The sequence below is a fragment of the Panthera pardus genome, unplaced genomic scaffold (assembly GCF_024362965.1).
Source record: "Panthera pardus isolate Hobbes unplaced genomic scaffold, ASM2436296v1 HiC_scaffold_3, whole genome shotgun sequence".
Classification (NCBI taxonomy): domain Eukaryota; kingdom Metazoa; phylum Chordata; class Mammalia; order Carnivora; family Felidae; genus Panthera; species Panthera pardus.
The window spans coordinates 36,893,973-36,906,185 of NW_026526876.1; the positions used below are offsets into that span (position 1 = coordinate 36,893,973).

The 12,213-nt window shown below is 57.9% G+C and overlaps 1 protein-coding gene across 7 annotated transcripts; it reads left to right on the forward strand.

Annotated features, from left to right (window-relative positions):
- On the forward strand, nt 1-12,213 carry NFE2L1 (NFE2 like bZIP transcription factor 1). Of its 7 annotated transcripts, none has more exons than XM_019415911.2 (6): nt 1-182; nt 2,005-3,025; nt 7,745-7,960; nt 8,372-8,461; nt 8,687-8,845; nt 9,643-12,213. In XM_019415911.2, the coding sequence occupies exons 2-6, from the start codon at nt 2,516-2,518 to the stop codon at nt 11,014-11,016; spliced, it is 2,349 nt and encodes a 782-aa protein (XP_019271456.1). In that variant the 5' UTR covers nt 1-182; nt 2,005-2,515; the 3' UTR covers nt 11,017-12,213. The 7 variants fall into 7 exon arrangements, with proteins under 7 accessions (XP_019271456.1, XP_019271455.1, XP_019271454.1 ...); XM_019415910.2 differs by lacking the exon at nt 1-182 and adding an exon at nt 413-529; XM_019415909.2 differs by lacking the exon at nt 1-182 and adding an exon at nt 805-934.

A 12,213-nucleotide genomic window follows, 5' to 3' on the forward strand; every position in this document is an offset into this window, starting at 1 on the left:
CGCTCCGGCAGCGATACCGCCTCTCACTCCCGGCCCCAGGCCCTCATCCCCCGGCTGAAGAACGCACTAGGAGCCATCGGCTTGCACACTTTACTCGGCGCCCAGCCTGTAATACCTCGGGCGGCCGACGCACGGCGGAGAGGCCAGAATGCCGGGCGCTAGGGCCTTCGCCCCAGTTATTGGTGAGCCCACGCCGCGGGGCGGGCCTACGCGTCCACTGGGCCATGGGCCATGTCAGTCTTGGGAAATGGGGAAAGGGAGGAGGAGGAGACACGCTCAGCCATTGGGCTCTTTCGGCTGTCAATCAAAATGACATCCGGCGAAGGCCGCGGTTTCGGCTCGTTGATTGGAGAAACGTGTTCCTAGGAAAGACGCGGAGGGCGGGCTTCCGAGTGAGGTGGGAGGAGGGGGCGGGGAGGGAAGCGGAGGCTGGGGAGCTCTAGGCCGGCCGGTGGTGGCGGCTGCAAGGCCGGGACTCGGGCTGAGGGCCTGCTGTGGCGGCAGCGGCGGACGCCGAGCTCTGCAGCGGGTATCAGGCACACTCCTTTTCCCGACGCGAGGGGCGTAGCGCCGCGGGGCCGAGGCTTGTGGGGTGAAGGGCGGCGGGGTGGAGCCCAGGGGCAGGAGGCGGGAACGGCGGGTGAGCGAGGTTCGCGTCGGGCCCGGGCCCTGGGCCTGGCTGGGAGGGGCCGCGAGGCCGTGGAGAGAGCCTGCTCGGGGGTGGGTTGGGCTGGGGAGGGCTGAGGGCGCGAGAAGGCGTGGTGTGAGGCCCCGGCCTGGACGGGGTGGGGCCATCCGGACGGAGGGCGGGGTGGGGTTTGGCTGTGAGGGTGGGTCAAGGCCGGCCGAGTAGCACTTGTTCGCTGTTGCCCCAGAAGGCTAGAAGCCCAGGCGCCGACAGCGGGCATGGCGACTTGGTCCCAGCCGGACTCGGGTATCCGGGGCGGGGTGGGAGCGGGCTCAGACCAGAGGCCTCTGGCCTTACTCCGTCTTTAAGGGGCCTTGTCCGGTTTCTCGAAGTTAACTGTCTGTTGGGGGGTTTTAGTCATAAATTGCGTGAGAATGGGAGGGTAGTGCAAGCAAGAATTCTGGGTCGCAGTTTTGTTTACTTTAACCAAATAAGGGGTGTGTGTGTCCGTCCGTCTGTCCGTCCGTCCGTCCCTCGTCCCCCTTAAGATGAAGTTGGTAGGTGGGTCACGACAGTGAAGAGAGTTACCTTGGTTTATGAGGTTAATGGAAGCTGAAAAGTTGAGACTAGAAACTGAAAGGCAGATTTACTCCCTCCCCACTTGGCTATCTGGCTTGAGAACTTGGCCTTATCCTTCTATTTTGGCTCAGAAGGTCATATGAATGAAAATAAAACCTGCCTATGCAAATTATGGGTCGAATAATCCTGCCTCACCACCTCACCCCTCAGTAGTCTCAGCCCCCCTTTTATATGAGAGATAGGAAAAGGAATTAATATTTTAAAGCTGGGACGACAAAAGGCATTATTCTTTTTGCCAAGCGGTGTCCTGAACGTTGTCCTCGTGTCCTTTTGCGCTCTTCTGTCACTAATAGCCTCTCTCTCCCTTTAGAACTGGAAGGGACAGGGGTTGTGGATAGTTTTCTCCTGAGATGGGGAATCAACTTTTCTTTAAGATAGGAAATGGGCTTCTCGGGCTAAAAATAGAAGCTGGGTAGTGTGTGGATGAAGTGGGGGAGGGTTGGTAAATCAGACCACATGTAAAATATTTTGGATGCCCCGGGCATTGTCTGCTTATCCCAAACAAGCTACCTTTTAGGGTATTACACATTTAATATCCAGAGACTGGGATCCTTTGTGAGCAGTATTTTCCTTTCGTAGTTTTCCTGCTTATAACAGATTTTTGGTTTTTGTTTCTCTGGGATATTTTTTCAATAAAATATAAAAGTGGCGTTTGAATGTGTTTCCTGCCTTCTGCCTTGATCATGGTGTGAAAATTCTAGAATCTTATCCTGTTGCTCTTGTGATTCCCATTTCAGGTTTCTCTGGAAACCCCCCTGGTAAGTGTGGAGGAGGCGGGACACTCTGACCCAAGACAAAAGGCCTGTAGCTCCAGCCAAAGAAAATAAACCTTAGGGAGAAAGAGAAAAAAAAAAAAAAAAATCCATCAGCTGTTCCTGAGAACAGCCTGCAGTGGAATCCACAGAGAGGACAACTGACGTGAGTGAGGAAATGACTGTATGTGGACTGTGGAGACAGTAAGTCACGTGGGCCCTGAGGGCCTGGACTGGGTTAGCAACAGTTGTATGTGCAGAGGTGAGGTATCGAGAAGGGAAAAGTGAATGTGGTCTGGAGTGTGGCCTTGGCTTCACAGGGCGTGCTTTCCTCTGAGGCCATCCAGGAGCTCAGCCCCCGTGTTCTGCCAGGGTGGGATACAGGGTTTGGCCCTGAGGAGGGTACCTTGCTGGCTGGAGCAGCAGAGCAGTGGCCTTGATTTGTCTTTTGGAAGATTTAAAAACCAAAAAGCATAAACATTCTGGTCCTTCAGCGATGCTTTCTCTGAAGAAATACTTAACGGAAGGACTCCTCCAGTTCACCATTCTGCTGAGCTTGATTGGGGTGCGGGTGGACGTGGATACTTACCTGACCTCACAGCTCCCCCCGCTCCGGGAGATCATCCTGGGGCCCAGTTCTGCCTATACTCAGACCCAGTTCCACAACCTGAGGAACACCTTGGATGGCTATGGTGTCCACCCCAAGAGCATAGACCTGGACAATTACTTCACTGCCCGGCGGCTCCTGAGTCAGGTGAGGGCCCTGGACAGGTTCCAGGTGCCCACCACTGAGGTAAACGCCTGGCTGGTCCACCGGGATCCGGAGGGGTCTGTCTCTGGCAGCCAGCCCAGCTCAGGCCTTACCCTCGAGAGTTCCAGTGGCCTCCAGGATGTGACGGGCCCGGACAACGGGGTGCGAGAAAGCGAAACGGAGCAGGGATTCAGTGAAGATTTGGAGGATTTGGGAGCTGTAGCCCCTCCAGTCAGTGGAGACCTAACCAAAGAGGTTAGTGGCCACATGTCGGGGTGGGCGAGAGGGATCCGGGGTCGCAGGGGTGGGGTGGTACCGAAGGAGCTTGGTCGTGGTCCTTGCCCTGTAAAGATCAGTGGTTGGGGAGGGGGGAGGTGGGGGGGGGCTCTCAGGCATTGTTCGTTGACAGGAATGAGCTGAATTGTCTGACCGGGGTTGGGGGCTGGGAGCATTTCCTTGTGTTGAACCATTGACCCACCTCTAAATGTACCGTCAGAGCAGTGGGAGGTTCCTAGAACATGCCAGCGTGTTTACTGCTTGGATTTCAACATGACTGCTGGAGGCCCCGGGGTGGGGGAGGGAGTCATGTTGTGATGGGCTTTGATGCGGTGTAGATCTGTTGCTAAGACACAAATAGTTTGTGGACTCTTGCCTTGTACCTCCCCCACGTCACAACACACATGCATATCCTGAAGTTCTCCTCCTTTGTGGTCAGGCCTGTTGTTGTAAGGTCCTCGATAAGTCGGCTCTCCTGGGCCTGAGCCAAGGGGTAGATTTAGATAGTTACTCTTGGCCAGGAGAGGGCCAAGGCTCCCATTCCTTGCCGAAGGCCTGTTACAGGGAGTAGGGAGGATAGGGCTGGGAGCTAGAAGCTGCATTCTGCTGCCTAAGTCCACTTCCTTTGAGCCAGCAGAGATCTCTAGCTCCTGACATGTGGCCGACATACTGTTCTGGGCAGAAAGTGAGGCCCTTGCCTTTAACGATATGAATGGCTCCTGCTGCTCCTACCTCACCAACATGATGATAAGCCTACTTGGAGCTCTGTGTTTGGCCCTGGCCTGCCGCTCGGCCTTCAGGAGCTTCAGAAAAGGTCCGCTGCACTGTCCTGACCATTAGGGAAAGAGAAGGCTGGATTGCGCTGGCCTGGGTTTTCCAGAGCTGTGAGTCTCGGGGAGGGGGGCTGGGTATGTAAAAAGTTTTACAGGTGCTGCAGATCTTGGCTGCTTTCTGCCCACCAGTCAGACCGGGCTTTGCCTCCTGTCCTGAATTCAGGCCTGTTCCTGAGCTCATTTCTTTGAATGCTAGTGACCGTCAAAGTGTGTGGCTTCCTCCGGGCCAGTGGTCTTCGGCTGGGGGCGATTTTGCCCGTCTAGGGGTATCTGGCAGTGTCCAGAGACGGTTTGGTTGTCCCAACTGGAAGAGCTGCTGTTGGCATCTAGCAGGGAGAAGCCAGGGATGCTGCTACACTTACTAAAAAGCATAGCACGGGCCCCAAACACCGGATCGATCTGGTCCCAAATGTCCGGTAGTGCCGGGGTTCCTCTGTGCTCAACTGGCTCGTGCTGGGTCTGCTTTGAGAGGGACTAGAATTATCTGAGCATGGGAGCTGTAAGCATTCCTTACCTTGTAGTGCCTCATCTATATTTTACAGAGCCACTGGGAACTTCGGCTTTTTTTCTGCTTTCTCTGTCCTTTTCGTTCAAATGGGCTTCAGTCTTGGTACGGTGGTCTGACGAAGTATGCCTCCCAGCCTCCTCTTCCGCCCGCCCGCCCTGATGTTGCTCCCCAAGGGTGGTGTGACTGGGCTTGCTCCTGGGCGCTCTGCAAGTGTAGCTCCATTCCTGTTCCAGCTGGGAGCTCTCCTGGGATGGGATAGGGTGGGATGTTTGGATATAATTGGAAGGGTTGGGGCAGAATGGGGTGGGACTTTGACCCTGCTTTCTTCCATTTTTTGGCCTTCACGAAGGTTGTGTGTTCCCTGATTCCAGGCCTTCTCTCCTCCCATTGGGGGGTTGGGGGTGGGTCAGCATTAGGGGCCTAGACTGGGCGTGGGGGAAGGGAGGGTTATTACGTGTCCAGAACAACATTTCCTCAGCAACTCCGGGATAAAAATACCCGGGTCCAGAGCATGTGACAGGCGCTGCTGGAGCTGGTATTATCCCCGGGGTGGCAGCGCTCCCCCGCTGCCAGGCCGGTTCGATGGACAGCCATAGCCCAGGCCCTTGTCAGGGATAGGATTCCCCTCGAGGTTGGCGCTCTGCCCAGCGCAGGGGGTGGCTTGTGTACAGCTCTTCCCCGGCGAGGAGCAGTGTGTGACCAAGGAGAACATACTGTCCCTGACCTGACCTTAGGCTCAAGGGCTGCAGCAGTGAGGATGGAAGTCAGAACCGTGATCCTGATTCTGTTGGCGGCTTTCTCCTTCCTTGCTTTAGAGATGTGGGCCAGGGGTCAGGCAGAAGAGAATGCTCTTGAAAAAAGCTGGGGTAAAGCGGGATCGTGGGACACAGTTGTGGCCAGGATGTTGCAGAGCACTTGTCTCCTTCAGTGCTGGCCTTCGGGCTTGTGTCCCTCTTCTCTTGCTCGGAGCTAGGCCTGGCCGGCCCTGTGTGCAGATGGCTTTCCTTCTTCCTCCCTTCTGGCCTGTCGTTGGGTGACCGAGCCCCTGGCTCACAGCGGGGCCGGGTGCACTGGGTTCCTGCCCAGCCCAGCTTGTGATCCTTGGGCTTCAGGATGACCGGCCACAGCCCTTCTGAGAAACCGGAAAACTCCTTCCACTTCCAGGGAAGAGCTAGATGCCCCCAAAAGCTGTGGGAGTGGTTTCTGCCCAGTCGTGAGTGGGCTGGGTGAGCAGGATGCGACAAGAGGGAGAGTGGCACCCCTTCCCCCCAGTGCTCTCTCACTGCGCCACCCCGGCTGGCTGACTGGGCTGGGTGGGGCTGCCCGCCCCTGGGTGCGTCTCCTTGAGGAGACGGAGGCGGCCCAGGGATGGGCTGGTTCCTTGCGGCAGCTTCTCCAGCTGCCCTGGTGCAGAGATTGGCTCCCGGCTGCAGCTAGGTAACAGGCGGTGGGAGGGGATTGGCTCCTTCCGCATCTCCAGCGGAGACTTGGGGGAGGAGATTGGCTCTCGTCGCAGCCTAGGTAACGACAGTGGGAGGGGATTGGCTCTTTCCGCAGCCCAGCTGCTGACCTGGGGGAGGGGATTGGCTCTCCGCAGCCTCAGCAGTGACCTGCGGGGTGGGAGGGGGAGGGGATTGGCTCCTTGCTGCAGCCTAGGTAACAAGTTTGGGGGGCGTGGGGAGGGGGAGAGAGGGAGGAGCGGGAGGATAGGCCCCGGAGGGAGCTTGCTCTCCTCTGCAGCTTGAGCACGGAGCATGGGGTGGGAGTCCCGTCTCACTGCAGCCTCTGCGGTGAGCTCAGGGTGGGGGCTGCCGGGCGCCTGAGTGGAACTGGGGTTGTGAGGTGGGAGGGGGCTGCTCAAGGATGGAGGAAGGGGGCTGGGCTGGGCCGCCCAGGCAGCAGCACGGGCGGGGCACCCTCCTCGGGCCCTTTGGAGCTAGCAAGGGGCCACCCTTCCAGCCTGGTGTGCTCCCTGCAAGCCAAGAGCTCCTTGCAGCCCCCTGTCCGGCTTCCCGGCACCAGCTGCCCTGGGGCTCATCTCGCAGACCATGACCCGCCTGGACCGCAGCTCTCACAGTGGTGGGGGCCATGCCAAAGGGAGCCGGCCCCTTAACTCTTTGCTGGCTGGTCACCGGGTGGCCCAGCCCCGCTCTGCTCCTGGGTCCAGGGCTTCTGTTCAGGTTGGTGTATGTGGGGGAGACTAAAGGGAGAGGTACACCTGGGAGGTCTTAGGATCTGGGAGGGTTTCGGTGGGAAAGGGCTACCTGGTCAGGGCTGGGGAGGTGGGTCTACTCTGAGGATGTTGCTTTCTGGAAAGTGCTTTTTTACTCTCTGAATGGAAGGCACGAGTTCAGGGTTTCCTCGGCCACAGGGGATGGCATGTGTAGGAAGCCCAAATGGCTCTTACTTATTGGTGTTCCGTGCTGGTGGCAGTGGGGGTGGCAGTTGGTGCAGGAACTGATCAGGAGCTACCAGGGTAGAGTGGGAAGGAGGCATTTTGGTGCCTGGGGTGGCAGTTGTGGCTGAGCGGTGATGGGGTCCACGTCCTTGAGTGGGCTGGCTGACGGAGCGTCAGTGAGTCCCGGGGTGTGGCGAGGGAGTGAGCGCGCTCATGTGAGGGGACACCAGGGGCCGGCCTTGGCAGGGGTGGGGTGCCCAGTGAGGATCAGCTGACTGCCTGAGGCTCTCTGGGGACTGAGGCGGCTTGCTAGGAGCAGCTGAGAGTGGGGATTCTGGCAGGGATGGATCTTGAGGTGAGCCTGGGCTTTAAGAGTTGTGGGTGTTCTGCCTTACTCCTTCCTCAGCCAGGGAAGGGAGGATGGCCGGAGGAAGGGCTGGAGACAGCCTGTCGCTGTCATTGGTTGCATCAGGTGGTTGCAAATGCAGGGATTTTCCTCTCTGGCCCACCCCACCCCTTTATGCAAATGAAATGGCACCATAGGCTGATGCAAGCCTGGCCACCGGGAAGCAATTCTGCATGACAGTTCGCCCTTGCTTGGCCTGGCCAGCATCCTACAAACCCAAGTTTTAAGGGATTCCCATTCCCAAAATGAGAAGTGTCTCCTGCTTCCCCCTTCTTTTCTTGTGTCGCCTGCCTGTGTCTCTGGTCCTGAGCCCACAGACTTGTGTGGGGATGGTCACGCTGGTAATTTTTACTAGCTCTTGTTTGTGGGCTTTCCTTCTTTCTTTCTTTTTCTTTTTCTTGAGACCGGTATCTGGAAATGGATGAATGAAGCCTTGTTGGTACAGAGGGGACAGTGGCTGGGAGAGCTGCCCCCCACTCTCAGGATTTACCAGGTTGATGCTAGGAAGGGCCCTTGGATCCAAGAACTAAAGTCATGGCGATCTGTCTTTCAGGACATAGATCTGATTGACATCCTTTGGCGACAGGATATTGACCTGGGGGCTGGGCGTGAGATTTTTGACTATAGTCATCGCCAGAAGGAGCAGGATGTGGACAAGGACCTGCAAGATGGAGCGGAGCAGGACGACACCTGGTCAGGCGAGGGTGCAGAAGCTCTGGCACGAAACCTGCTAGTGGATGGAGAAACGGGGGAGAGCTTCCCTGCACAGGTACCTTCGCCTCCGCCCACTTCTAGAAACCCGTCCTCACAGAAGGCAGGTTCTGTCTGTGGGATGAACCTGAATGTATCTTGCGGGTTGGGTCTCTAAGTCGCTTGGACTGAGGAAGGGGGAGTGGATGAGCAACAGAAGCAGAGGGGCCAGGCCTTGGTAACAAACAGCAGAGGAGGCAAAGCACCTAGCAGCTTCCTGTTTGCGCGAGGACGCTTCCACTCTCCCTCCGTTCTTTCCTGGAGTTTGGGACTCAGGGCCAGCCGTTAGCCCGGGAACAGAGGGAGAGTGCAGGCCTGTAACCATACACGTCCTCCTTCAGCTTCCCCCTTGGAAAGGCTGGGGAAGAGGCCTTGGCCCGCAGGCAGCCAAGGCCCAGGTCAGTCAGACTTACAGTTGCTGTTGCCACAGGTGCCTGGTGGGGAGGACCAGACGGCCCTGTCCCTGGAAGAGTGCCTTAGGCTGCTGGAGGCCACCTGCCCCTTTGGGGAGAATGCTGAGGTGAGCAGGACTCCAGGGAGAGCCCACTGAGCCAGCAGGGTGGCCTGCACACCGTGTCCCCCTCTGCGGCTGCCTGAGGGGCCAGGTCCTGGTGCTGGCCTTGTTCTGGCTGCTGGGGGTGAACTCAGAGGAAGGAAGAAACAGAACCTCAGGTGGCAGTCTCTGGGAGGAACGCAGAAGGTGGTCTTTCCTTCGCCTCGTTAAAGCCTCTGTGTTTTGCCCTAGTTTCCAGCAGACATTTCCAGCATAACAGAAGCAGTGCCTAGCGAGAGCGAGCCCCCAGGCCTTCAGAACAACCTCTTGTCTCCTCTCCTGACGGGGACAGACTCGCCATTTGATTTGGAGCAGCAGTGGCAAGATCTCATGTCTATTATGGAAATGCAGGTAGGATTATTAAAATGGGCCACGATCCTATCGGACAGTGTGGGGAGTGTTTTAGCGCTCAGTTGCTTTTCCACCTCTGGAAGAGAAAGTAACGCTTTTCTCTGATCTCAGGGAAGTGGGGACACTGAGGGGTCATTGTCCAGGTGTCTCCTTGGGGTACGGGGTAAAATCAGGATTGGGGTTTGGGTTAAAACCCCAGGGCTGAGCCTTCTAACGCAGGACCGTCTCCTTGGTATGCCTTCTTCCTTTCCTTTAGGTAGGCAGTCACTCGACTGAGTGCTTCCGGGGCTTAGCATTGATAAAACTAGACATTCACACAGTGCTTTATAGCCGTTGTCATCTTTCCTGATCCTTACAGTCGTCTAGTTAGCCCTTTGTTGTTTTAAAGGTGAGGAAATTGGAACTCAGAGAGGTTAAGCGATGTGCCCATGGTCACACAGCAAGCAGCGCAGCTAGGTTTTCTCACTCCAAGGCTGGTGTTCTTTTGAATGTGTGTTTTTGCACCGAGGAGGTGGGCAGTGTTAGGTGTTCTCTTCCTCTCTCTCCGAGGTGGGGGGGAGTCTGGCCAGACACAAGAGGGAGCCGGGCAGTCCTGCCTTGGGGTGGGGTCTCCAGGGAGGAACCATCTCCGCCAGTGGACCAAGCAGGGCCAGGAGCTGACCCCTGGGCCCTGGATTCCAGTGTGTCGCCCTTGTACCCATGCAACCGTGCCTGCGTCGGGTGCCCGCTGTGCCCCCAGCCACACTGGGGGAGGGAGTCTGCTCAGAGTGAACGGTGGTGCTCTTCTCCCCTCCCAGGCCATGGAAGTGAACACTTCAACAAACGAGATCCTGTACAGCGCCCCTCCTGGAGACCCCCTGAGCACCAACTACAGCCTTGCCCCCAACACTCCCATCAATCAGAATGTCAGCCTGCATCAGGCGTCCCTGGGGGGCTGCAGCCAGGACTTCTCTCTCTTCAGTCCCGAGGTGGAGAGCCTGCCTGTGGCCAGCGGCTCCACGCTGCTCCCGCTGGTCCCCAGCAATTCCACCAGCCTCAACTCCACCTTTGGCTCCACCAACCTGGCGGGGCTCTTCTTTCCACCCCAGCTCAACGGCACAGCCAACGACACAGCAGGCCCTGAGCTGCCTGACCCGCTGGGGGGCCTGTTAGACGAAGCCATGCTGGACGAGATCAGCCTGATGGACCTGGCCATCGAAGAGGGCTTTAACCCCGTGCAGGCCTCCCAGCTCGAGGAGGAGTTTGACTCTGACTCAGGCCTCTCCTTGGACTCCAGCCATAGCCCTTCCTCCCTGAGCAGCTCAGAAGGCAGCTCCTCTTCCTCCTCCTCTTCCTCCTCCTCCTCCTCCTCTTCATCCTCGTCCTCGTCCTCGTCCTCATCCTCTTCCTCTGCTTCTTCCTCCTTTTCTGAGGAAGGTGCTGTTGGCTACAGCTCTGACTCTGAGACCCTGGATCTGGAAGAGGCCGAGGGCGCCGTGGGTTACCAGCCTGAGTATTCCAAGTTCTGCCGCATGAGCTACCAGGATCCGTCTCAGCTCTCCTGCCTGCCCTACTTGGAGCATGTGGGCCACAACCACACGTACAACATGGCGCCCAGCGCCCTCGACTCCGCCGACCTGCCGCCGCCCAGCGCCCTCAAGAAAGGCAGCAAGGAGAAACAGGCCGACTTCCTCGACAAGCAGATGAGCCGTGATGAGCATCGAGCCAGAGCCATGAAGATCCCCTTCACCAACGACAAAATCATTAACCTGCCCGTGGAGGAGTTCAACGAGCTGCTGTCCAAGTACCAGCTGAGCGAGGCCCAGCTGAGCCTCATCCGCGACATCCGGCGCCGGGGCAAGAACAAGATGGCCGCGCAGAACTGCCGCAAGCGCAAGCTGGACACCATCCTGAACCTGGAGCGGGATGTGGAGGACCTGCAGCGCGATAAGGCTCGCCTGCTGCGGGAGAAGGTCGAGTTCCTCCGGTCCCTGCGGCAGATGAAGCAGAAGGTCCAGAGCCTGTACCAGGAGGTGTTTGGGCGGCTGCGGGATGAGAACGGGCGGCCCTACTCGCCCAGTCAGTACGCACTCCAGTATGCCGGGGACGGCAGTGTCCTCCTCATTCCCCGCACCCTGGCTGACCAGCAGGCCCGGCGACAGGAGAGGAAGCCAAAGGACCGAAGAAAGTGAGCCCGGGAGGAGAGGGGGGTTGACGCTCACCGGGACGGAAACTGAAGGGCTGGGCCTGGGCCTGGACCTGGACCTACAGCGGGGACTTAGACGCCTTCTTATCCAACAGATCTTCTCAGACGGGAGAAACTGCGGGTCAGTGGACAGGAAGAGGAGGGCGCAGGCGCTGTCTGGCTCCGCTCCCCCCCGGTGGGGGTGGGGTGGGGCGGAGGTGGCCAGACCGTTTGGGTGGACGGGGTCCTCCCCTGCTGTTACCTTTGAGGGAGGGGGTGGTGCTGGCCTTGCTGGAGGCCGACCGAGGGGAAGAGGGAGGACCGTGAGAGGAAAGGTGTAGAAAGTCTCATTCCTGGAAGGAAGGAAGGAGGGATGGAAAGGGGTAAAAACAAAAACAAAAAAACAACCCCAAAAAAATCAAAGCGGGAAGAAAATCAAAGGGCAGGTTAAAGGTCGGCTCTGGCCAGGATTCCAGGCAGCGGGATTTAGGTGGGACTAGGCCACAGGCACCAGTAAACCCTACTTCACCCCACGGGAGGGTGGAACACGAGGTGGGATCTGGGAGGGGCTCTGTAGGCTCCTGCTGCTCCTGCCCTGTGGCAGCCCTGAAGGGGAGCCTTGGAGGCCTCCTGGAATGTTCTCAGACGTCGGGGAGCCCCTGGGACCCAACACTGGCTTGGAGGGTTTGGGTCCAAGAGCAGGGTGAATGGGAAAGGGTCGCGAGGCCCCAGTGTCGCAGCAGCCCCAGCACCAAGCATGTCACTCACTGCCCCGCCACTCCGTCTCACCCGGTGCCCAGTCCCCCCTGAGCTGAGGCGCCCCCAGTTTCCATCAGAGCCTGCATGCCAATGCTGTCCTCTTGCCCCTCCCCGCCGCCTGGAGCTCTTGTGCAGCTGGGGTGCCGCCTTGAGGAGGGGGGATGATGTGGAGAAGCCAGGCAGCATTCAGCACAACACTGGGGGGTGACCCTTCCCTCAGGTCTCCCCTGCCAACCACTGGGCATGTCACTGGAAGACAAACCACAAAACCCAGCAACAAAAACTAGTCCTCTTAGAATTTCTTGCGCTTTGATTTTTTTAGGGCTTGAGCCCTGTATCACTTATAGGGTCTAGAATGCTTGTGTTGAGTAAAAAGGAGATAACCCCAATATTCAAAGCTGCTAAATGTTCTCTTTGCCATAAAGACTCCGTGTAACTGTGTGAA

Coding starts and splice junctions, on each gene's coding strand:
- NFE2L1 (XM_019415911.2), top strand. CDS start 2,516: ATGCTTTCTCTGAAGAAATACTTAACGGAAGGACTCCTCCAGTTCACC. Junction 7,961..8,371: donor GGGAGAGCTTCCCTGCACAG/GTACCTTCGCCT, acceptor CTGTTGCCACAG/GTGCCTGGTGGGGAGGACCA. Junction 8,846..9,642: donor TGTCTATTATGGAAATGCAG/GTAGGATTATTA, acceptor CTCCCCTCCCAG/GCCATGGAAGTGAACACTTC.